Below are 26,583 nucleotides of genomic sequence, written 5' to 3' on the forward strand. Positions count from 1 at the left end.
ATAATCAATACCTTATACAATATGTAACAATAAATTTATCCTCCCCTCCCCCCTCACAATCAAACTTGTAAATTTAAGGGGAAAAAAAATAAAATAAAATGTCATCTAATTGGTACAATACTTTGTAAATGGCTCCCACACATCCTGAAATTTCCTGAAAAAAACGCGCTGTATTGCAATAAATCTCTCCATTTTATAAACATGACATAAGAAATTCCACCAGAAATTATAATTTAATCTACTCCAATTTTTCCAATTATACGTAATTTGTTGAATGGCAACCCCAGTCATTATAAGTAATAATTTGTTATTATTTGTAGAAATCTGACTTTTGCTCTCATTGCCATACCAAATAGCACAGTATCATATGATAATGCCACTGGGTTATCTAATAAACAAATAACTTGGTCCCAAATTAATTTCCAGAAATTCATAATAAATGCTAGAGTTTTGTCTAAAAAAACTTTTAAAACGGCAGCCTTTTGGAGTAGGGTACATGAACATAGAAACATAGAAATAGATGGCAGATAAGGGCCACGGCCCATCCAGTCTGCCCACCCTAATGACCCTCCCCTTGTGAATAGAGCCCATGTGTTGATCCCATTTGGCCTTAAAATCAGGCACGCTGCTGGCCTCAATCACCTCCAGTGGAAGACTATTCCAGCGATCAACTACCCTTTCAGTGAAAAAGAATTTACTGGTGTCACCTCGTAGTTTCCCGCCCCTGATTTTCCACGGATGCCCTCTTGTTGCCGCAGGTCCCTTGAAAAAGAAGATATCCTCCTCCGCCTCGATGCGGCCCGTGAGATTGAACATCTCCATCATGTCCCCCCTCTCTCTGCGCTCCTCGAGCGAGTATAGCTGTAATTTGTCTAACCGTTCTTTGTACGGGAGATCCTTGAGTCCCGAGACCATCCGGGTGGCCACTCTCTGAACCGTCTCCAGTCTCAGCACATCCTTGCGATAATGCGGCCTCCAAAATTGCACACAGTATTACAGGTGGGGCCTCACCATGGATCTATACAATGGCATAATGACTTCCGGCTGATAGCTGACGAAACCCCTGCGTATGCAACCTATGATTTGTCTTGCCTTGGATGAAGCTTGCTCCACTTGATTGGCAGCCTTCATGTCCTCACTGACGATCACCCCTAAGTCTCGTTCTGCTACTGTTCTTGTTAGGATCTCGCCATTAAGGGTATAAGTCTTGCATGGATTATGGCTGCCCAGGTGCATAACTGTGCATTTTTTGGCATTGAAGATGAGTTGCCAGGTCCTAGACCAGCGTTCCAGTAGGAGTAGGTCGTGCATCATGTTGTCGGGCATTGAATCTTCGTCCGTTGTGCATTTGCCCACTACATTACTTAGTTTGACGTCATCGGCGAATAATGTTATTTTACCTCGAAGCCCTTCTGCCAAGTCTCTTATAAAGATGTTGAATAGGATCAGGCCCAAGACCGAGCCCTGTGGCACTCCACGTGCCCAAGTCTCTTGTGCTCTTGCTTGATGTGAATAGTTTTAATTGGGAGGATAAGTATGTTGGTAGTAATCCGAAGAGTGCTTTATAACAATGGAACAAGTCTAAAAAAATTTAAAATTTTGACAAAACATATCTAAAATTAGAGATTATGAAAATAATTTTTAAAAAGAGGGAACATAACAGACTGACATACTGAAAGCAAGACAGGAAGATAGGCATGGTAAGTTAATAAATACATCGAAACTGAAAATAAAAATAAAGGGTGGAAAGGGTATGGTAGGGCTCAAGAAGCGTTTTTGCAAAGTGCATCGAGAAGTTACCTGGATTCTATTTGGAAGAAATGAGATCAGAGGTTTTGGGCATCTTTGAAAAGAAAAGTCTTACGTTTGGACTTGAATTTTTCCAGAGCGTTTTCTAGGCGGAGATCCAGTGGGAGGGCATTTCACAGAGAGGGGGCAGGAACCAAGAAAATGGATTTACGGGTTGTGTCGTAAAATAGTTCACATAGAGAAGGGATGGTAAGCAGGTTTTCATTGTTGGACCGAAGTGCCCTGGGATCAGAAGTTTGTCTATAAGAGCTGGTAAGGTAGAATGTTTACCTTCATCCTACTCCCTTCATTCCGTTGAAAGGAAACGCAGGACTAACATACAAAGAACATACCTTTCAACCACTGAATTGCCCCTGAAATGTGAAAATCTAATCTAATCTAATTTAATTCTTAGTCTTATATACCGAATCATCTCCTAAAAATAGTAGTTCGATTTGGTTTATATAATTAGATCGCAAAGAAAGACCCATTAGCATTCATTGGAGCCATTGCCTAAAAAGCGATGAAACAAGATGGTTGTTAAGGTCTTGCAAAAGACCTGAAGAGATAACCACGATTTAATTTGAAGAGATCGTCCATTCCATATTGTAGTTAGTAAGTATGGAAAGGAGTGTGAAATTTTACTAATGGACTTGATTCCTCTCAATGATGGAAAAGAGAGCTTATACATACGAGTTATTTCAGTTTCTAGAAATTGTGGTGTTAGGCTATGAACAGGAGATCTCGCTACTGAGGTCCAAAACCTGACTAACATACAGCAAGTCTGTCTGATGAACTTGGGGGAGAATAAAATATTGATTTTGTGCATGAATGCCCTCACATCATTAGAACAGTCTGCAGAATCACTAAGAAATCAAGTTTTTGTGGCTAAGGGGAGAAGTTATCAGCCTGGACTATTGTAAGATGTTATTTTAACTCAAAATACAGAAAATAGTAGAAGTCTTCAGATAAAGACCTGAACAGCACTTCCAGTCTGCCCATCAGGCTACCAAAACGGTCAGTGGTATTTATCATAATACGTACAGGGACAGACTTAGAGATCTCAATGTGTATACTTTGAAGGAAAGACAGGAGAGGGGAGATATGCTAGAGACGTTTAAATACCTATGTGGCACAAATACTCGTGAGACATGTCTCTTTTAATTGAAAGGAAGCTCTGGAATGAGAAGGCATAGGATGAAGTTAAGAGGTGGTAGACTCAGAAGTAATCTAAGGAAATACTTTTTTACAGAGATGGTGGTAGAGGCATGGAACAGTCTCCCGGAAGAGGTGGTTGGGACAGAGACTGTGTGTGAATTCAAGAAAGCCCGGGAGAGGCACGTGGGATCTCTTAGAGAGAGGATGGGCCATTTGGCCTTTATCTGCTGTCAGGTTTCTATGTTTCTATAACCATAAAGCTCTATGACCTCACAATGCAGGTGTAAAGAGCCTTAGCCTATAGGAAGAGGAGATGCAAATGTTAAGAGCCTTAGCCAATAGGGAGAGGAGGAGATAGTGGATGCTGCGGATGGGCCATTTGGCCTCTATCTGCCCTCATGTTTCTCTAACCATAAAGCCTCTATGACCTCACAATGCAGGTGTAAACAGCCTTAGCCTATGGGAAGAGGAGATGCAAATGTTGAGTCTTAGCCATTAGGGAGAGGAGGAGATAGTGGATGCTGCGGATGGGCCATTTGGCCTTTATCTGCCATCATGTTTCTCTAATCATAAAGCCTCTATGACCTCACAATGCAGGTGTAAAGAGCCTTAGCCTATAGGAAGAGGAGATGCAAATGTTAAGAGCCTTAGCCAATAGGGAGAGGAGGAGATAGTGGATGCTGAGGATGGGCCATTTGGCCTCTATCTGCCCTCATGTTTCTAGGTTTAAGAACTGGAACACTGTAGTGTCTTCCCTCTCCTTTCTTCATGGGATTTTCCTTGCTTCTTCTTTAGGCCCAATTGCTTTCCTTCTACTCCTCTCTTAGGAGAAACGGGCTTCACTTCCATCTTTTCCCCTTTCTCCTCTCTCTTGATATCTGAGGCAGAGGGCATTCGGAAAAGTTGAAAGGAGGCAAATTCAAAACTAATGCTAGGAAATTCTTCTTTACACAACGGGTGGTGGACACCTGGAATACAATTCCAGAGGAAGTTATAGGGCAGAGTACAGTACTGGGGTTTAAGAAAGGTTTGGACAAATTCCTGCTGGAAAAGGGGATAGAGGGGTATAGATAGAAATTTACTGCACAGGTCCTGAACCTGTTGGGCCGCCGCGTGAGCGGACTGCTGGGCGCGATGGACCTCGGGTCTGACCCAGCGGAGGCATTTCTTATGTTCTTATGTTCTTATAGGTCCCCTAGGTGTGGAGCCCATACCTTCACTTCCTACTTTATTACTGGTTCCTTCATTTGGGTAAGTCAGACCCAGGCACTTCCCTACACTTATTTTTGTTTCCCTCCAGTTTTGAAACATAGAAACATAATGGCAGATAAAGGCTAAATGGCCCATCCAGTCTGCCCATCCGTCGTAACCAAAAAAAGTATTTTCTTAGATTACTCCGGAGCCTCTCACCTCTGAACTTCATCCTATGTATTTTAGGTGGGACCAGAGAGGGCCCAAAATTAGGATGTCCAACAGTGATAATCGAATGAGAAGAAACATCCAAGTCTGAAAAGGAAGATGTTTTTATTTAGACCTGTTTCAGTCATGTAAAGGGTACAAAAAGGGGCTTTGCTAAGGTAGTTGACCACTGGAGGGATTAAGTTATGACCCCTCCTTAATCTTCCAGGAGTTACTATCCCCTGTGTTAGAATTCATCATTCAGGAAATGGATCTAGGATATGTTGAATCTCTCAGTTCAGTGGCTAAGAAACCAAATAGAGTGTTAGGAATTATCAGGAAAGGAATGGAAAATAAAGATGAAAATGTTATATATAATGCCCCTGTATTGCTCCATGTTGCGGCCGCACCTCGAATACTGTGTGCAATTCTGATTGCCGCATCTTAAAAAGGAGATAGTGAAATTAGAAAAAGTAGAGAGAAGGGGGACAAAAATGATTAAAGGGATGGGACAACTTCCCTATGAGGAAAGGTTAAAGTGACTAGGGCTCCTCGGCCTGGAGAAGAGATGGCTCAGAGGAGAACATAACAACAGCCTTACTAGCCCAGTAGTCCATTCTCATGGTGGCCAATCCAGGTCCCTAGTACCTGGCAAAAACCCAAAGAGCAGCAACATTCCAGAATCTCAGAGTAGCAAGATTCTGGAACCCTAAAGAATAGAAACATTCTATACAGAAGCCCCAAAGATCAAGATTCCATACAGAATCTCAAAGATAGAAAGATTCCAGAATCCTAGAGTAGCAACATTCCATGCTGAATCCCCCATAGAGTTAACAAAAGATTCTAGAACCACAAAGTGTATCAAGATTCCTTGCAGAATATTAAAGAATAGCAAGATTCCAGAACCCCAAAGAGTAGCAACATTCCATGCTACCGATCTAGGGCAAGTAGTGGCTTGATAGAGGTCTGGTATATAAGAATAAAATTATTATTATTATTATTATTATTATAAAACACTGAGCAGAATGAAATGGGTAGATATGAATCGCTCGTTTGGATAATTTTCTATAAGAAAAGTGCATAACCTACTATTAAGATGGACTTGAGGAAATCCAGTGCTTATTCCTAGGATAAGCAACATAGCATCAGGATCTTGGGACCTGGATTGGCTATTGTTGGAAACAGGATACTGGGATTGATGGGCCTTCAGTCTGTTCCAATAAGCAAATCTTATGTTCTTAAGAGGCAGATTTGGCCTGGAGGCCAGGGAAGGAAGACAAGACAGACATGGAACTGGTGAGGGAATGATTGGCAGAGGAGGGAAGATTAGGGCTGAGAAGGTAACTACAGAGACTGGAAATGGGGGACTTGGGGAGGGGGTAGAAGATAGAAGTAGGATAGCAGGCTAGGAAAGAAGACAGACAGATGGAAAGAGGATGAGAGGGAGATTATAGATATAAAGAAAACAATTAATGTCGAAAAGAGGGAGAGAAAGGGAGAATGAGGGTAAAAATCATATATGAGCATATATAGAGGCAGAGAAGAGAAAAGTGAAACCCAAACAAAATCAGTGCCAGGCCGATAGAGAGAAGGAAGGGATGAAGGACAAGAAGAGAGAAAGAGATGGGAAAGGGAGACCTGGAAAAGAATTTAGGAGGAGACTGAGCTCAAAAGTAGAAAAGTGCCCAGACAACCAATGTGGAAAACAAATGATTGAATAGTCTTTTAAGGATTAGAATGTGCTACATTTGGGGAAATGTGCATTTTTTTCTATTTGGTTTCTCTTGTCCCAATATTTGCATTGCTTATAGAGTCTGCTTTCCTGGGGGGGGGAGGGTGGAGTCTTCATTTCTGTTTGTGTTTGCATGTTTTTTGCTCTGCAACTGAGATGAAGGATTCTGTTAGTCCGGCTTGTTCCAGTTTCCCATTAACAAGTACGGTATATCTAACACTGTCCTTCTAGGACTATTCTGATTTGCTAAATTTTCCTACATAGGTTTTGAGTATCTTTTGCAGGGCTTTGTGTTATTTCACAAAGTGTCTGGTCTTTCTGGAAGCAGGCTCGGGGCTATTGTCACCCATGCCCTGCCGAGTCAACACACACACACACACATCCATCTGCATTAAACAAATGTGCAATTTCTTGGGGTCATAATCAGGATTGGGCTATTTCTTGTCTAGTGAGTTCAAAGCCCCATTGTTGAGGATTAAGAAGTTTGTGATCAAGAACTGGAGCATCCGGGAGATTCTGACCAATCGTGTTGAGAACCCAGTCTTCACTCCCAGGCAGAATTTTTTCATGGACACGATCAATAATAATGCTAATTTTAAAATGTGTGTGTGTTGGTGGGGAAGGGGGATGATGTGTGAAAATGTTGCTTTGACTTGTGACTCCCCCCCCCCCACTGCCACCCCAAATATTTCTGTCTAGAGATGCCACTGCTATTCCAGTAATGCCACAGGGGATAACCAGAGACACAGAAAACACAACTCCAGTGAGACCATTTCTGCTTTATTGTCAGGATGGAAAGGTATCTCCAGGATGTTCAGCTTGTTGTTTCTTTTAGTTTTCTTTAATTGTCTAAAAGAAGAGACAGACAGGTGAATGACATGGCCTTCTGGCAAGCTCCGAGTCTAAAGAGCACTTTGACCATCGCAAGTCATTATCGAGAGAATCCACACGTTCTTCAAAACATTACTGAGAATCACAATAAAATCTCTTACAAGTGGCACCCGATTCCTACAAGTGTCACACGATAAATCAGAGTATAGGGATTTGAATTGTGCATTCTACAGTGTCCCATGTGGTTCAAATTCGATCATCAGAACCCGAATGGCAGAAGAGAAGAACGAGGTCGGCCTTGTGACTACTCTCCTTCTCTTCGATATCTACTGGAAAGTGGATCTTAAGTGCAACTTAAGCGCAACTGTTGCAGTGTCAACACAGTGGGGCTAATTTTATGAGACTTTTCCACATGGAGCACAGAACTTAGTTAGAAGCAGTGGATTTCCCTAGGTCTAATGTACGCTTTATGGACTTAAAATTGCTATTCCCACGCTTTAGTTCCAAGCGAGGGACGAAATATGTGTTTATACAATTACCTGGGTTCAGTAGTGCCAGCGGTACCCCTTCCCCACCGCGTGCGTGCCCCCCTTCCCTTCCCACATACCTTTTTAACTTCTGCGGTGTGAGCAGCATGCCCACGTCGGTGTCGAATCACCCTTTGACGTCACTTCCTAGGTGCAGGTCCCAGAAGTGACATCAGAGAGAGAGCCGATGCCAATGCAAGCAGGAACCTCCCGCCAGCAAAGTAAAAAAGGCCCGGGAAAGGCAAGGGGTGCGCACAGCAAGAAGAGGAGCGGGGAGGAAGCAGAGAGGAGGAGGGGTGGCCAGGGCGGACCACTCCCCCCCCTGCACCCCCTTTACTAGGTCCCTGCCTGGGTTATGGACAGGTAAAGGTATGCTTTAACAGCCTTGGCAGAATGAACCCAATATGTGCGCCAATTAGCCCCATGCAATGATGTGTAAGTGTGAGGTGGCGTAACGTGGCTATGGTGCCAATTGATATGTGTAACTTATAGAATATCAGATCTCACAGTAGGAGCAAGTGATCCCGTAACCTCGCAGCGCTTAGGGCAGGGGTGTTAAAGTCCCTCTTCGAGGGTCGCAGTCCAATCGGGTTTTCAGGATTTCCCCAATGAATATGCATGAGATCTATTAGCACACAATGAAAGCAGTGCAAATAGATCTCATGCATATTCATTGGGGAAATCCTGAAAACCCAACTGGATTGCGGTCCTCGAGGAGGGACTTTGGACACCCCTGGCTTAGGCAATGGGACCCCATGGTAGAGGAAGCTGCTGCACTATTATGCTCCTTCCTCCTGCCAGCTGGGGGGGGGGGGGAGGGCTAAGAGGAGGACTAGTGAGGATATGGTGGACTGAGAGACCGGCAGGGATGGTGGTCGGAGTTCGAGAAGCCTAATGGTTAATGCAGTGGACTGAGAACCCGAGGAACTGGGTTCAGCTCCCACTGCAGCTTCCTCTGACCTTGGGAAAGCCACCTAACCCTCCATTGCCCAGGTGCAAAAACAGTGAAAGTACCTGCACAGAATAGGCAAACTACTTTGGTCGTTCCAGAGAAAGACCGTATATCAGATGCATGACCCTCTACCCCCCAAATACTAGGACTAGGGGACATGCGATGAAGCTACTAAGTAGTAGATTTAAAACAAACCGGAGAAAATATTTCTTCACACAATGTGTAATTAAACTCCGGAACACGTTGCTAGTGAAATCAGTTAGCTTAACGGGGTTTAAAAAAGATTTGGATAATTTCCTAAAAGAGAAGTCCATAGGCCATTATTAATAAGCCTAGGATAAGCAGCATAAAATCTGTTTTTCTACTTGGGATCTAGCTAGGGGCTTCGGACTTGGGTTGGCCACTTTGGAAACAGGATACTGGGCTTGATGGACCTTTGGTCTGTCCTAGTACAGCAACTCTCATGTTCTTATGTGAGCCAAGTCTAGGACAATCAAGCCATTGTGACATCACTGATGAGCCATTGGTGGAATGTGGCATTATGACATCACAATCTCAGCTCTGGAATGTTGCTACTCTTTGGGTCTCTGCCTGGTACTTGGGACCTGGGTTGGCCACTGTTGGAAACTGGATTCTGGGCTTGATGGACCTTCGGTCTGTCCCAGTAGGGCAGCTCTTATGTTCTTAGAAGTATAGCCAGGTTTTGACATCGGGGGCAGCAGGCCATTTGTAAAACAGGCACTGATGCAAGGCCGAAGGGCTGATCCACATAGGTACTGTCCTATTCAAAATCCACTTGGTGAAGCAGCCGCCTTCTTTTCACCCCATCCAACTATACTTCCATTCTATCTTTTAGGCATGAGAAGGGAGTAACCTGTGGAGAAGTGATCCAGGGAGGCTAGAATAGAGGAACTGTTGCCCAGGGGAAACAGGGATGCTGATGGGTGAAGGGACTGGTTAGAGAGGAGAGCAAGACTGATGAAGACAAGTTAGGGCAGTGAATCCCAACCCTGTCCTGGAGGACCACCAGGCCAATCGGGTTTTCAGGCTAGCCCTAATGAATATGCATGAGAGAGATTTGCATATGATGTTAGTGATAGGCATGCAAATTTGCTTCATGCATATTCATTAGGGCTAGCCTGAAAACCCAATTGGCCTGGTGTTCCTCCAGGACAGGGTTGGGAACCACTGAGTTAGGGAACTTACAATTCAATGTAATTTAAATATTTATCCTACCCATGGGAAAAAAATCTTTGGGTTTTTACACTGACTTCATAGAATAAAAACACATCACCGCTTAACATAAAAGTTTAGCATTACATTGTGGAAATTGTAACTTGCTCTTTGCCTTTCTTCTATCTAGGGTTACCATATGGCTCCAGAAAAAGGAGAACGGATTGGCACATCTGGGTTTTACATCCAATGGAAGTAAAACCTGGATGTCTTAATCTGCCCTTCTTTTTCTGGAGCCATATGGTAACTCTACTTATATTCCTCATGGCTTCAGGGTCTTGCAGCTCGGCGTTCTTCTAGGTCTCTGAGCCCCAAAAGCTGGAAACTACTGCATGAATCTGTTATAATGACATTCACCCTTTCTCTGCATCCTTGAGTACTGCTAGTTCATTAATGTGCTCCAACATATTGGCCGTATTGTGTTAAGAAGCAAAAAAAGGATAAGGAAAAGAAACATTTCACAAAGTGGCCGTGCTGAAGGACTCACTCAGCTCTCACGCTAGATTCGTAATGGAGACAGAGAGATACCAGAGCACAGGTACCTACCTCCTCAATCCAGGTGTTGAAGGCAGAGACACGGGTGAAGACAGTGGGTTTCTCGAGAGTATTGCATCCACGGGATGACACAAAGCTGGTGACACCATGGACGTACCATCTCCCGTCAGCGGCCTGGCAGTTTAGGGGGCCTCCGGAGTCACCCTGAAAGAAACGAGAGTAAAAGGTTTAAATTCCTTATGCTGCTCACCTGCAATTTTCCTGTCATCCAGAGAGCAACCAAGTTAGCTACAGATAACATGATGAACTTTTCATGAATCGATCAGATCCCGTTCTTATGTGCAGTCTTTGCACAAACTTGGCTGCTCCCAAGAGGTCAAGGCAACTTCAGAGAAGCAGCTGAAAGAATTCCTAAGCAGTTTGACGAAAAGGTCGCTATGTGTCTCAGCAGCTCACGTACGGCATCTGCTATTTAAGTCGATCCAAGGAAAGTCTCTTGACTTGTGAAAAATCTATGTGCATAATATGGTGATTCCTAATATATATCCCCTACCCCTTTGTAGCTATGAAGCCTCAACTTGACCACCTCCTTTGGTTTAAACCAAACTATGACCCTTGGGCTCAATCTGGCCCATGGAGCAAGTCTTTCAGACCTCAAAATTGTCCCCTGTCCATGCCCAAATTGGACAAGAACTGAAAAGTCACTTGGACAAACAAAGTCTGAGGCGTGAAGAAAGTACAAGAAATTTATTACGGTATACCGGACTCTAGTGCAGTTAATAGCCTGCCTACTAGAGTGTCAGAAACAGGAAATACACGGACTTTTATGCCCTTTTTGCAAACTAATATATGCAAAAACTACAATTTTCATTTGTTACTTCTATAACTTTTCTACAATTATAATTGGTCCTAAGCTCACACTAGCAGGTCACTTATCTAACTCTTACAGTTCTAAATGTTAAATGTACAGAAGGGCAGGGCACATCATGGCTCAAACTCTTATCTATTTAGCTTACAATGTGGTAAGGCAGGGACATATGTTTTAGGCAGATGAAGTCAATAGATTGTAAACTTTCTTCAGCTATGTAGGCCAGAGCAATATTTTAAACAACAGTTAACCATTTCATGACCCTAAAGAACAAGCGCTATAGGGTTCCCGCCCCGCCAGCAAAAGAAAAGGACCCATAAGGTGAGGGAAGGGAGCGTGAGTGAGACTGGAGGGAACAGAGGTAAGTGAGGGGCATGAGGGGAAGAGTGTGAAAAGGGAGGAAAGTAGAGAGATCAAGAGTGTTGGGGGGGGGATGCATGCATCCCTTCCCTTCCCTTGTACCCCTTAATTTTCTTGGCGCAAGCAGTATTACAAACTTGCTGCCTGCGTCACTGTTGGCTCTGTCCGACGTCACTTCCGGGCTCCGCACCTAGGAACTGACATCAGAGGGAGAGCCGACACGATGTGGGCAACAAGTTTGTGATGCGTGCGACATCATTCGTGCATGCTTGTTGGAAGCCCTCCAGATGCAGTCGGAGCTCAGGGCTTTCCAAAGCCCAGACAAACTGCGGGATTTTGGAAAGTTCGTTCCAAGAGGACACGTCCAAGTTTCCCCGGATGTCTAGTAACCCTACCCAAGGAACTTAGGCCACTTGAATCCTTGATGACTACTCACGTTGCAGCCGGCCTCAATGTCACCTCCAGCACAGACCATGGTATCCTTGACGTAATTGCCCCACCAGGCCTCCTGGGTGCAGTGTGGATAATCTACCACAGGCAACACAGCCTGCTGCAGGATATCAGGAAGGGGACCGCTAGCTGCAAAGGAAAAGCCTAATTCATAATGTGGGCCAGGGTGTTCAAATATAACACTGCATGTCATGCAGAGCCTTATAGGAAGAGATTATATTTAAAACAGAATCCAGATCACGCTCGTGGAACCTCACTTAACAAGCCTGCTTTTCAGGATATCCTCATTGAATATATTTGTAAAGCTAGGAGATCCAGTGTATGCCGATTTGGCTCATGTGGATTTATTGAGTATAGCCTATTAATCAAAATGGTTAGGTGAGACTCCAGGGCTGAGTTGTGAAACAGTTCTCACAGACAGAAGTCTTTCTCTTCATCTGAGCATCGTCCATCACCAACAGTTCAAGCTGCACGAATGCCGTGGCTAAGTACGCAGCTGTAGCAAGAGCAGGTGTCCTCCAGCTGCATTGCTACCACTAGGGGGTGGAATATTTTCAGTCGCTAAGGACAGGTATGTTCCCTGGAGTCCTGCAGAACTTGCCTGTCCCTCACAATTGAAAAATGTGACAGTAAAACAGCACCCTCTATTGGTGAGACTGTGGGTGGAGGACTCCTGCTCAGCTTAGAGGGAACACTGGGCAACCCATGATCCCTCGAGGAAAGGTAGGAATGCTCCTTAACCATTTCACAATGCAGGAGATGCCATTACTGGTGCCTGAATTTCTTGGACTAGAGGTACTTGTCTCTCAGTGCCCATTCAATACAAACTTAACTCAAGGTGGCTTAGCAAATCACATACAATTACCTAAAACATGACACAGATGTGTACATGTCATACATGCAAATCCCCATCTCACTAGTTCACCTTTCATTAAAATATCATACTAGAACCATTACAAATCCTATAAAAAATATCTCAGCCTTTTCCCATAAACAAGGCCCCTTTATCCAAAAGCATCAGTAAATAATTTCTTGAACTGTGTCAAGCCTCTCACAAAACCCTAATCTTTAGGCAGGAAATTCCAAACAGATGAAGCCACATAAGAAAATGCCTGTTTTGGTATCACATCATGCTTCATATTCGACACAACTAATCTTGTTGGAAATACGCCCTCACCTTTTCTTGGAGCCTTTTCACCTGTTTCTTGTCAGCTTTTACCAATAGAGATTTAGCATAATCCATATCTTTCACTCAATAATTAGGGTCACCAGCTTTTTTTAGAGGACTATCCAGGCGTCCGTCTGGGTTTTGAAAACCGTTGAGCTTGGGGCCGCATTTGGAGGGCGTCTGTGTATGCACAGACGCGACGTGATGACATCACACGCAAGCGCGCATGCCCTCCAGATGTAGCCCCGAAGAGATGAGGTATGTGTGGGGCTGGGGGGTGGAATGTGGCGTGCTGTGGGCAGAACGGGGTGAGGCTAGGGTAGAACAGGGAGGAGCCACACACCCTCTTTTTGGGGAGAAAAATATGGTAACCCTATTAATAATACTTAAGCCAAGATGCAGCAGTACAGCTTCCCCTGCATATACCAATAGTCAACAAACACATCTCAGTCCTGGCCTACAGCGCCCCCTGCTGCTCCATACTAAAACATACACACACACACACACCCCACTGCCGATGACCCTCAATCAAACTGTGAGATTTAAACTGATATTTCATCTGGGATTCTGGGTTTTATTCTTGATTCTTCACTCTCATTATCTAATCAAATTAATCATGTTAAAATAAAATGCTCTTTCAGTTTAAAGATGCTTAGAAGAGTACGTCATCTTTTTTTCCAGCAACGTTTTGGTTCAGGCCATTATTTTATCTCAGTTGGACTATGGCAACTCGCTTTATGCTTGTTTAATAATAATAATAATAATTTTATTTCTTATATACCGCTGTACCGTGAGGTTCTAAGCGGTTTACAGTATAAACAGAAGAAATGCAATAAGTAAGATTAATTAAGATGAAGAGAAAGTACTTAGAGTTCCCTGACTGTCCCAAAGGCTCACATTCTTGCTAAAGTACTTGAGAAAAATAAATTAGTTAGGTTATAAACATAGAGTAGAAGAAGGTAGGAAAACAGTTCATAGGAAAATTGATTTCGAATACATTATACATTATATATTGTTCAAGGCGGAATACAAATTATAGGAATTACCAAAAGAATTGCGTAATATAGATTATCTAGATAAATTACATAACAGTGATTCGTGTTTAAGTAAAGGCTACAACTTATCCAGAATAAAGCAGATAAATTGATGTACAGTAAACATAAATATGACCATGTCACACCTTTAGTGAGATCCCTTCACTGGCTTCCTGTCTACTGGAGGATCCAGTTTAAATGTGCAACTGTAATTTTCAAAATCCTATATGGTATTTTTCCTTCTTTGGTCCCTGTTTCATTTAATTCACAAGAAATCTCTAATTCTAGGAGCTCTCAGAAATATAAACTTGGCTTTCCCACTGATAAAGGAATAAAAACCATATATATAGGGCTCCTTTTATCAAGCCGCGGTAGGCGGTTAACGCGCGGAATACCGCGCTTACAACCGCCTGCCGCGCTAGGCGCTAACGCCTCCATTGACGAGGCGTTAGTTTTTTTGGTGCGCCACGGGGGTTAGCGTGTGATGAAATGTCCGATGTGCTAACCCCCCCGTAGCGTTCCTTGATAAAAGGAGCCCATAGTTTCTGTTCTAATACAATTTATTAATATTTTGTTAACCGAGTCGAGCCCTCCTGATGGGATGAATCGGTATATAAAATCAAAGATTAGATTAGATACGTACTGTAGAGTCGTCCCCAGCCACTGATGTAACAGGGATACCCATTGGCGAGGATTTCATTGGGTGGGGCAAGGCATCCAAGCTTCACCTTATCGTTGAGTACGGCCATGCCGGATAACTTGATGAGAGCAATGTCATTGCTGGGAAAAGAAGAGAAGAACAGTTTTTTGGAGGGCTTCTCTCTGAAATAGGCTGAAGACAGCGATACAATTCAGCCACCAAGAAGACGACTCCTTCGGCTGTCAAGGAATTGTCCCTTCTTACCAGCTGGGCCCAACTGCAAAAAGGTTTTAGAGGATCTTCTGCTTTTTGCCCTTCATGCATTTCTAAAGAATTTTAAAACTTGTAGGATAACAGCAAAAGGAATAACCTTGATCTCTGTGACTATTCAAAATGCATGCTTCCTGCATGAACGACTCCTACTTGCCTTTATAGAACACTGGCATAACTGGGTGTATCCACACCCAGGCATTTAGACTGGATGCTGAAGATACGCCCAGACTTTATTATAAGGTACACAGGTAAAGGTGTACCTGCCCATCTTCTGCCAACCCGCGTGCCCTCCTGCAAATATGCACAGTTTTACACAATTGCTCTTAAGAAGAATATTTTCAGATAGAATAATAACAGTTTATATACCGCAGGACCGTGACGTTCTATGCGGTTTACAATGATTAAAAGATGCTACAAATTGAGTTAAAAGCTAGTGATTAACATATCTAGGGATCAGTGATTGTGGAATAAGATTGTGCAGGTCAGTTGCCTAAGATATGCATTTGTTCACAGCCGTATGTGTATATGCTAATGTGCTAAACATTTACATATGTAACATGTATGGAAATGCTGGTGCCTCTTTTATAGGGCTTCATCCATAATGGGAATGTGACTGATAAAATACTTGAGTACACACAAAGAAGGCCTGTACATATTTCTCTCTGTGAGCGTGAATATGTCTGGTATCGGAGCTAGTTCTAGATGCCTGTTTGACTATTCATCTACAGCAGTGTTCTTCAACCGCTGGTCTGCAAATATTTCCTGCCAGTCCACAAAGGATGAGTCCCCTCCAGGCAGTTACCTTCAGTGTATCGCAAACTGCACACTGGGCAGGAAGAGAGGCTCCGGTGCGAGCGTCAGTTGACTTGCAGCTTCCCGCTGCCGTCGCATATGCCGGGACTCCTGCCTTCACGTATCTGCTGGGACTCCTGCCTTCATCTTGTCTCCACACCCCTGGACCAGCAGCGGCAGCTCTGTGTACTTTTAACTTTGCCAAACAGCTGCTGCTAGAAGTAGTTTAGACGCGGTTTCATGAGGCAGCCTTGAGGCCTTTGCTAGGCTGGGCCACTTCGATGATGCGAGGCGGGCCAGCCTAGCAAAGGCCCCAAGGCTGCCTGACGATACCACGGCTAAACTAAAGCTAGTGGCAGCTGTGTGGCGAAGTTAAAAGCACACAGTGAGTTGCCGCTAGGCTAGAGAAAGAAAAGATTTGATGGAGAGGGAAGGGAGAAGGGGTACTGCTGGACAGGGGAGGAGGAAAAAAGGAAGGAAACAGCTGGCAGAGAGATTAGAGGAGGGGACGGGGGTCAGGGTGGAATGGAGAGATCAGATGAGGGAAAGGGGATAGACAGAGAAATGATGTAGAGAGAGATTGATGATGGAAAGGGGGTCAGCAGAGAAATAAGGAGAGAGGGACAAAGAGATGCTAGATCTGGTGTTGGAGAGATAAAAATGAAGAGAGCAGTGAAACTGGAATGAATCATGTAAAAAGGAGAGAGGGGGCGCAGGCTGGATGGAAAGGGGAGATGGGCATAGAAAAAAAGCTGATACCATATGCAAGGAGGAGAGGGCAGACAATACATGGAAGGGGAAGATGCTAGACTGAAGAGACAGAGACGGTAGACGCTGGAAGGAAAAGTGTGAAAGACGATGAAAGCAGAAACCAGAGATGACATAAGGTAGAAAAAAATAATTTTATTTCTATTTTGTGATTTGAATATATCAGATTTGAAATATATATCCTGCTAGCTGGTGTTAGACATAACTGGGGACTGCAAAGGCCAGGCTTCTTTAGCTGGCTTAGGGCTCTCTCTGACCAGTTACCCTAGTTGCACTCCCCTAACACTATTCCTGTCATGTGTGACTGCGGTATTCTGTTAGCATGATATTTCTGTGTAGCATTCTGTAATAATTTGGCTTAATCAGTTTTCTTGATAGTAGAAGGGATATATGTGAAGGGAAGGAGAGACAGGGGTTTTGTTGACCCTTGCTCTGTATTATTTGTATTTATAAAATGACAATTGAACAGAATATTGTTTCTTTTTATACTTTAATAAAATATGTTCAATATAAAATCATAACTATTTGAGGCTTGTGCGGATGGGATCAGATGGGTTGTGGGGAAGGGGCGGGGACCAAGCTCGCAGAGATGGTTTTTTTTTTATTTCAGTCTTAGTAATTTGACGGTATACAAAATAACTTTTATTTGCGCCGGTTCATAGGTGTAAAAAGGTTGAAGAACACTGGTCTACAGCAGAGGGAGAGAAAATGATACCTTCAGGATCAGAGAGAGTCAGTGACTGAAGCACAAAGAGAGAGAGTGATTTCTCCCAAGATCACACACGCAAAACAAAGCGTCCTCATTCACATTTTTGATGATTAGATTAAATATGTTTTTTGAATTTTTCTGAATTTGTGACCCATAATCCTTTGCCTGAGAACATTACAACTAGATTGTAAAATCCAACTTTCTCAGCCCAATAAATAAGCAGCTGGAGTCACTGGGCTGCTTCATGAAAATGTTATGACATGATCAAACCCACTGCAACACTGGTGGCACTTACCCACAGGAGAGACAGGCCGAGTCCCACTGAGGATGAACAAAGATGTCGTTTCCGTTGACTGGAAGGCGCTGCTCAGCGCCTTCCTCTTTGCTCCTGTCATACTCTCCCACTACCACCTGGTATTTACGGGATGAGCTGCAAGAGAGAGCAGAACCTCATGAGATATTCCCAAGGCAGAGACGGACCGAACACAGACAAAACACTCCCCAATGTCATAGGGGCCTTTCCTTGACTCATCAGCAGTAGAACTCACTAGTTTTCCCGAGGTCTCAACCAGCAGGTCAACCTCAGGTTTTGCCTTGAGCTTAGCCTCCAGGATGAGGAAAAACTCCAGAACTCTGTCCATAAAACTTCTTTATTTATAGGGTTGCCAGATTTTCTCATTTAAAAAAAAAAAAAATAACCCCACCCTGTTTGCCCCAGTCACACACTGTTCTGCCCCTCATCTCTTCTTCCCCGAGCTCAGGGTCGTGTTTGGATGGATGCATGGATGGATGCAATGTGATGGTGTTGCACGCATGCTCTGAGTCCCTCCATACGCGGCCCTGAACTCAAGGTTTTCCAAAACCCAAACTTCTGGGTTTTGGAAATCCATCCGGGCACCCAGATAGTCCCCAAAAAGGACATGTCCAGGTTTTCCTGAACATCTGCTAACCCTATTTATTTCTGTAGGCAATTAACCGGGTAATTCTGTAACAGGGTGCCTCCACTTAGGTGGCCAAGACAGCCTGGGGGGAGCTTAATCTAAAACAGAACCAAGACCAGTGGCGTAGTGAGGGGGGGGGTGAGGGGGTAGACCGCCCCCGATGCCGTCTTGGTAGGGGTGCTGGTACCTCTCCATCCCCCTTGCTATGCTCATGCTCTCTCTTTTAATGTCCCCCACGTACCTCTTTAAAAATCTTTGCCAGTGTTAGCAACTATTTCGGTACATAGACAAAAGCGCGCGAGACGTACACGCCCACAATGCCACCCAGACAATCGCACGCAGGACGTCAGCACACTGGATTTTAAAGCGCTCCGAGGAGGGGGGTATGGAGGAGGTAGGTATGGGGGGGGAACCCTCCCACACACACTTTACTTAGAACTGTTGGTGCTTCTGGTGTTGGAGGGGTACACCCCATTATATAGGAAACAGCCTTTGTCCCTCTTTTGGGGGGAAAAATTACAGTTTCCTCTGTAATGGGGGGTTCCCCCCCAACGAGAGCACCAATAGTTCTAAGTTAAGGGGGGTTCCCCACACACACCCCTCAGAGCACTTTAAAATACTGTTTAAATCCAGCACGCAGACGTCCTCCATGCGATTGTTTGGGCGGCATTATCGGCGCATCTTTGTCTCACCCGCAATTGACCCATCACTATTTCTAGTCTTCTGCTTGTGCTAGCCTGGCTCCTTTTGAAATTACTTCCGGGTCACGGGGCCCAGAAGTGACATAAGAGGGAACGCCAGTGTGAGCAGCAGGCCGCAGAAGCTGCTTGCGCAGGTGAACAGGTACAGGGGTGGGAAGAGAAGGAACGAGTGTGGCGGGCAGGTGGGCATGGAAGAAGCAGAGAGGAGGGCATGGGGGCAGCCCCTGCCTTGGGCACCTCTTACCCTCGCTTCACCACTGACCAAGTTACCTACTTTCCTTATAGAATACAATTATATGCCTGCCATAGAGCTGCTGTAAATTACAGTATTGTATAAGAGGGATCCCAGTCTACATTCCATCTGGGCTCAACTCCCATCTTCTACCCTCTCGCCAACTTGCTATGGATGTAATATTGGCTTTTACATTACATTGCATTAGGGATTTCTATTCTGCCATTACCTTGCAGTTCAAGGTGGATTACAAAATAATTATCAAGGAAGTATTACAAAAAGATCGTACCAAAAAGAGATTTGGTCATTCAAAGAGAGTAAGAAATGAGTATGGTTATTTGTTTAGGGTAGTTGGCTTTAGTGAGAGGCGTTGTTTGATACTTGCGGTGTTATTTCTTTTTCAGGGATTTCTTGAAGAGTACGGTCTTTATTTCTTTTCTAAAAGTTTTGTAGTCTAGGGATGCCGTCAGTAGATTGGCGATTTGGTTGTCTAGTTTGGCTGCTTGAGTAGCCAGGAGGCCATCATATAGTTTTTTCCATTTGATTTCCTTAATTGGGGGGTATGAGAATGGGGTGTGAGTTTTCCTATGTCTGGTTGAGGTGTTGTGGATGAGGCGGTTGTTCAGGTAGTTTGGACTTTTACACATGTATGTACCATTATTCTAGACCAGCCATATGGGAGGGTGTGGTGCAGTGGTTAGAGCTACAGCCTGGGTACCCTGAAGTTGTGGGTTCAAATCCCACACTGCTCCTTTTGACCCTGGACAAGTCACTTAATCCCCATTGCCCCAGGTACATTAGACAGAGTGGGAGCCCGCTCAGTCCTCATGTGCAGCAGACAGACCAGGTTTTCAGAATACCCTTAATGAATATGCATGAGCGAGATCTGTACGCTATGGATATAGTAGGCATGCAAATTTTTCTCATGTATATTCATGATGGATATTCTAAAATCCTGGTCTGTATCCTCATCCTCGCATCCTGTTTGTCTGTTTATCTATCTTCTTTATGACTCTGTACGTCTGGTAGCGCTCTAGAAATCATTCCTAGTAGTAGTAGTGGGTACTGCCTGAGTCAGCTGAAATCAAGGAATGAGGAACCATACGAGATGCAGTGTCCAGCAGTCATGACCCAGTTGGGGGCAATGAGGGTCCCTCCGCAGGTGTGGTAATAGGCTCCAACGCTCTCGTACTGCAGGGAGATCTTTGGCGAAGGAAGAAGAGACACAGTGAAAGTTTTCTAAGCACAGAGGATGGTACGGCATAAAGACTGCAAATGCTAGAAGTTTGACACCTAGGTTCCCGTTCCCTTCCCCACTCCCCCCTCCCCCCCCCCCCCCAATACCCTACAGTCCTTCTTGATGGTCAAGAGGTCACATTTTAAGATTTCTAAAAATATCATAACTATGTCACAAAAATTACACAGATTTGAAATAAATGTGCGTTAGTGGGTCAATATTCAGGGTGGGTAGCCAGCAGGTTTAAAAAAAAAAAAAAATCCCAACCCATATATAGTATATTTGGTACCACTCTATAGAAAGGAAAGAGCACCAGCAAGAAAATTGTAACACAAAGATCCACAATACAAAGAACAATGAGTCGTTGTCGTATTGAAAGCCCATTTTTTTACTTGCCTTTCCAAATTTGCTTACTTTGTAATCATGCAATTGCTTGGCTTTTTATTTTAAGGCGCATGTGTGAGTTGTTTATTGCATGCTATTATTTTAATAATCTGCTCTGTTTTGTTTGATTACGGGGTCCTTTTACTGAGGCACGCTAAATTCTAAGATGCCCATTAGTCCCCTATAAAAGATCTCACCTATTGCTCATTGGCCGACACTTTCTTCTAAGCACTGGTAGCTTCTTACCTGCCAGGGCCAGCTGTACGGTCTGGCATTCTCACCATTCACCACTCTGGCACTGGGCACATAAGTGGGTTGCCCACACCCACGGGCTGCGGAGAAATAGCACCATTAGATGACATTTCGCTTTTCTATACACCCGTCTTCCCATCAGTGGTGCAGCGAGAGGGAGAAGCACCCAAGGCGGTGGCACCCCTCCCCCACCCCTGCTTCCCCCAATCCCCCCGATCCCTCCTGCCATACCCTCCCTTCCTTTCCCCCCCCCCATACCTCTAGTTCAGGGCTGCCCAAGTCCAGTCCTCGAGATCTAGTGACAGGCCAGGTTTTCAGGATATCCGCAATGAATATGCATGAGAGAGATTTCCATACCAAGAAGGCAGTGCAGGCAAATCTCTCTCATGCATGTTCACTGGGGATAACCAGAAAACCTGGCCAGTAGATCTTAAGGATTGGACTTGGGCAGCCCTGCTCTAGTTGTTCACCGCCACAAGCAACAATGTCAACGTGCTCCTCGCGACTCTCCCTCTGATGTCACTTCCTATGCGCAGCAGCCGGAAGTGATGTCAGCAGGAGAGCCGATGCAGTCACGAGGAACACATTGAAGTTGTTACTCGTGGCGGTGAATAATTAGAGGTCTGGGGAAAGGGAAAGGGGGCACACACATGGCAAAAGGAGGAGTGGGAAGAGGAGGGGGGATGGCACCCCTCAACAACCCGGCACCTGGGGCGAACCACTCAAGTTCAAGTTCAAGTTCAAGTTCAAGTTCACTTTATTTTTGATGGATCGCCTATTTAAAACATTCTAAGCGATATACATTTAAAAACAGATTGTAAAAGAACATAGCAGTACAATAGTTCATTTATTTATTTGGCTAATCATATTTATATACTCTAATTCAGTGGTCTCAAACTCGCGGCCCGCCAGGTCCTATTTTGAGGCCCTCGGTATGTTTAACAAAATCACAATAAAACCGTTTCTTGATCATCTGTCTCTTTAGCTATAAATGACAATATTATTATTAAGACTTAGCCAAAAGGAAAGATTTATAAACTAAAAAGAGTTTTATCTCATGCAAAATTGTCATTTCTTTAATAAGACATTAACTATTTTTTTCTGAGGCCCTCCAAGAACCTACAAATCCAAAATGTGGCCCTGCAAAGGGTTCGAGTTTGAGACCACTTCTCTAATCCCACCACAATGCTGCTCAATGTGTGCAGTGTGCAATGAAGCAGAATAAAACAATAATTCAGTCGATCAAACATTCAAGAGAGCAGCAATTATACTTCAGATCCATTATTTCAAAGCACAACAGTGATGTCTGCATATCACATACATGCAGCACTTATCCTCCATGTACTCAGCACAGAGCATGGTCAAGCTGGTCTTCTACAGCAGTGTTTCTCAACTCGGTCCTGGAGCACCCCTTTGCCAGTCAGGTTTTCAGGATATCCACGATGAATTTGCAGAAACTTGATTTGCATACACTGCTTCCATTAAATACAAATTTCTTTCATGCATATTCATCGTGGATATCCAGAAAACCTGACTGGCAAGGGGGTGCTCCAGGACTGAGTTGAGAAAAACTGGTCTACAGTAACACATGTATGCAACACACATGACCATATGTAAGTAAGGAGAGCTTTGATATTTTTATTGCCCTGTAATAACACTACCCTACTACAGCTTGGTCGCTCCAATAGGGAAAAACTCTTTCCTATCTTGATGACATTGTGTGTTTGAAAACCGGTCCTGACAAATATTCATCATAATGCCAATAGTTATACAGTGGGCTGTTCTGGTACTAAATAAGCTTCAAGGCTGTTATCTGGAAAGCATGTTACATGCATGGAATATGAGGAGCCAATGAAAGGTTCTCATCACCAAGAAGAGAATGATGTGGAGCTATGAAACGTATAAGTGATTCCACACTTTTTGTTCCAATGTTATGAAATGAAATGAAAAGTGTGGAATCACTTGTACTTTTCATGGCTCCATATCATTCTCTTCTTGGTTGGGTTGAGAACTTTCCAGTGGCCCCTCGTAGGGTTGACAGAATTTCAGAATTATGCTGGAATCATCGGCAACTAAACATTAATTTTCTGAACACTGTTGCAAGCGTCATTGGGAGGGGGGGGGGGAATTAGAAAGATTTTTTTCATAGGTTTCAAATCTTCAAGTTTCCTGAGCCCCTTAAATGACTAAACAATTTAGGGTGATTTTAGTTGATTCAGGCGCTCCTCACAAACATTTGCTCCTAAGTTTAATGTTTAATTCACGTCTCTGAATTTTCCAGAACAAAAAAGCTACAATGACTTAAATATCAACTAGAATGATTGTACCAGTATCTCATTAGGAAAAAGGACTGGGACCTGTATACTGCCTTTTTGTACTGACACAACCACATCTCAAAGCGGTTGACATATATACAGGTACTTATTGTGTAGCTGTAGCAATGGAGAATTAAGTGACTTGTCCAGAGTCACAAGGAGCAGCCTGGCATTACTAGTTTCAGAAAGTTCTGAAACCACACTCTCCTTTAAAAAAAATTAAGATCTAGAAAGACATGGCGGTACTTGAGGGAGTACAAAGAAGAGCAACCAAACTGATAAAGGGAATGGAAAATCTCCCATATACCGACAGATTGAAGCAGTTGGGACTTTTCTCCCTGGAAAAGCGAAGACTTAGAGGAGACATGATAGAAACCTTCAAGATCCTGAAGGGCATAGAAAAAGTAGACAGGGACAGATTTTTCAAATTAAGGGGCACCACAAGCACAAGGGGGCATTGGGAGAAATTGAAAGGGGACAGGTTTAGAACAAACGCTAGGAAGTTCTTTTTCACTCAGAGGGTGGTGGACACATGGAACGCGCTTCCAGAGGCTGTTGTAGACAAGAAAACATTAAATGGTTTCAAAGAAGGTTTGGATAGATTCCTAGAAGAAAAAGGGATTGGGGGGTATAGATAGGTATAGACCATTGCTCAGTCAATGGGCCTGATGGGCCGCCGCGGGAGTGGACCGCTGAGCAGGATGGACCTATGGTCTGCCTCAGCGGAGGCAACTTCTTATGTTCTTATGATTGTTTTGGTGACTTTTCAAAACTCTTTCTATTCTCGTCTAGTCCTGCAAATTTGGAATATTTTTTTATCCAACTCCACATCTCTTTAGAGAATTCATAGGTTTGCTGAGGACAGGGCTATTTGATTTGATTTCTTGGACAGTTATTTTTAGCGCTTATGCTTTACAACTGAAGACTGGGTTAAGCTCATACTCGGAGCACGGTGGTCACGTTTTTACTTAGGCATGTTGAAAGGTTGGTCTAAGCTACAGATTGTTATGACTGACTAGGAATTGTTTTCACTTTGTTATTTGAAGCCCTTTGATATCTTGTTAATTATTAGTAATGATTTTGCAGCTTTATTTCTCTTCTAGATTGTACCCCAATTTGAGCTCATCCCCCCCCCTTTCTTTTTTAAAAAAAAAAATCAAATTCTATGAGCGTCTGAGCTGTTACTGCCACAGCTGGCACTAAAAACCACGCTACGGTTTTGGAAAAGAGGGGGTGTAAAAAATGTGTTAGAAAACTGAATACATTTATTTAATGGGGTTTATTAACTGCCCTTAAGAAGAGATTCACTCAATGCATTATAAAGCAGGTACAGTGTAACATAAAAGTTATAGTAATCAGTCAATGAGGTAAATTTGGAAACAGCAAATTGAAACCTAATAACAGGACTACCAAGAAACAGTATCAAAAAGATACACATTTAACAGCACTACAGAAAATCCATATAACAAATATGATAAATGTTATCATAATAGACAGTATGGAAGAACATTTAGATAATATAAATGTCAACAAAATGCCAATTGTGTATTTAAATTTTGCAAGACTATAACCATAAGTGAATATTGGTATTTCTTTTCTTCAGGGTCAGCTGTGTATAATCTACTGTCCCCATCAGAAAGATGCTTCTCTAAGACCAGTCCTTACAACCATTTCCCATATATTGAAGCCTCCAGGAGTAAATCAACCACTACCATCCTTCAGAAAATATGTAAAGCTAATGTATCACCTGGTCAAGGGTTAGACATAAAGGAACAGAACAGGCCATGCTTTTGGATATTTAACCAGTTCGCTATCTGTCACTTACCACCAGTCATCAACAGAACAGTGAACAACAGCTTCAGCATCTTGTTGAAATCAGTCTGCATGGTGGTGCAGACCTTGAGGGCTTTAATACTTCCTTTTATCAGTCAGTTCCAGAGACAAAGGCCATCTAGTTTCTGAATTCAGTAGCAGCTGTGCAAGTGTCCTGTTCTATCGTAGATCCTTCTCCATGGGGCCCAAGAACACCTGTGGCACTTTGCTTCCCTCTCACAACTTTGGAGCCAAGGGCATCTTGTTTACAAGTTTTGTGTAATTTTTTTCCTACCTCGTATGGTTAACCTTGGACAGATGATTAGACTCTTTCTTAACGAAACTTGCCACAGAGACATTTTTCTGTGCATACAATATTATTCTCATGGTCCATGCAGAAGAGGAATATGTTGCATCACTTAAACCTTTCATTTCTTTGGAGTATTAATCTATTTTGGGATCCTTTTACTAAGCTGTGTTGGGCATTAACAGTGCCATTGACTCTCATGTTTTTGTTCTAGCGACTTGATGAATTACACTTCTAAAAAGAGATCAGTTTTGTGCTAGTCTGGAAAGGTCCTCCAGCATCATCCCCATGGTTGTTTTCAACGTGTCCAGCTATCTGATTGCAGGTTGCCCTCTTCGCCTGGTTCCTTCGATCTTCCCAAACATGATGTCCTTCTCTAGTGATCTCTCTTCTGATGGTGTGACCAAAATAAGACAGTTGTAACGTCATTTGGACTTCGAGTTACATAGCTGGTTTGATATCTTCCATAATCAATTTGTTAGTTTTTCTGGTAGTCCTCATCTGTTCATAATAATTATAATATCTTAGATAAAAAAAAACCCCAAAATATAAAAATTCACAGGTAGAAAAAATAGCATAATCACTTTAGTATAAACTTTCAAATTACTGGCATATGTGATCAATGGACTAAAATGCAATAATGTATTACAGAAACAGTAAAATACTAAAGCTTCACAGTAGCGTTATTGACGAAAATGATATAAACACAAACTGATGCATAACTTAAAAACAGGATATGATAGATGAAAACTGTTTTCAGATTTAGAGTCAGCATGTGGACCTTGCTAAGGTACAGGTGACAGAACTCTAGTAGCACAATGCTTGCTAGTGTAATTCATGAGAAGTTGGGCATGTCCAAGGTTAGTGCAAGATGGGTTCCATGAATGCTGACACCATGTAGAAGGCTACGAGCCTCCAGTGCTGTCATAAGAACTTGGAAAAGCTCTGTGAAGACCAAGTGAATATTTTTCATCATTTGGTGACTGGAGATGAGACTTGGGTCTATCACAGAGATCCTGAGTCCAAAATGGAGTCAATGCAGTGGAAGCACAAGTCATCTAATCTTCGGACTAAAGAAATTCGATCATGTATCACCCTACTACTGGCAGTTACATTGGCTACCGATGGAAGCACGCATAAAGTTTAAATTCGCCTGCTTCTGCTTTAAAGCGCTAAACGGACTTGCCCCTAAATACATAACTGACCTTTTCTCCTTCTCTGCCAAC

General features: G+C 43.4%; 1 protein-coding gene across 2 annotated transcripts in view; it reads right to left on the bottom strand.

The window, feature by feature from the left end:
- The window catches only part of LOC117349076 (chymotrypsin-like elastase family member 3B), a 26,911-nt gene extending 1,255 nt beyond the window's left edge, over positions 1-25,656 (bottom strand). Inside the window, exons 1-8 of one of the 2 annotated variants that reach the window (XM_033922027.1) lie at positions 25,064-25,656; positions 20,918-21,003; positions 20,156-20,253; positions 17,472-17,606; positions 14,638-14,774; positions 11,779-11,921; positions 10,166-10,318; positions 6,844-6,925 (exon numbers count right to left, since the gene is read on the bottom strand). In XM_033922027.1, coding sequence (XP_033777918.1) covers positions 6,908-6,925; positions 10,166-10,318; positions 11,779-11,921; positions 14,638-14,774; positions 17,472-17,606; positions 20,156-20,253; positions 20,918-21,003; positions 25,064-25,124 — 831 coding nt within the window. In that variant the 5' untranslated portion in view covers positions 25,125-25,656 and the 3' untranslated portion in view covers positions 6,844-6,907. Of the gene's footprint in view, positions 1-6,843; positions 6,926-10,165; positions 10,319-11,778; positions 11,922-14,637; positions 14,775-17,471; positions 17,607-20,155; positions 20,254-20,917; positions 21,004-25,063 lie in introns of those variants that run through there. The other variant, XM_033922028.1, reaches the window with a different exon arrangement.
- Between the last annotated feature and the right edge of the window lie 927 nt (positions 25,657-26,583).

This window comes from Geotrypetes seraphini, chromosome 15 (genome assembly GCF_902459505.1).
Source record: "Geotrypetes seraphini chromosome 15, aGeoSer1.1, whole genome shotgun sequence".
Lineage (NCBI taxonomy): Eukaryota > Metazoa > Chordata > Amphibia > Gymnophiona > Dermophiidae > Geotrypetes > Geotrypetes seraphini.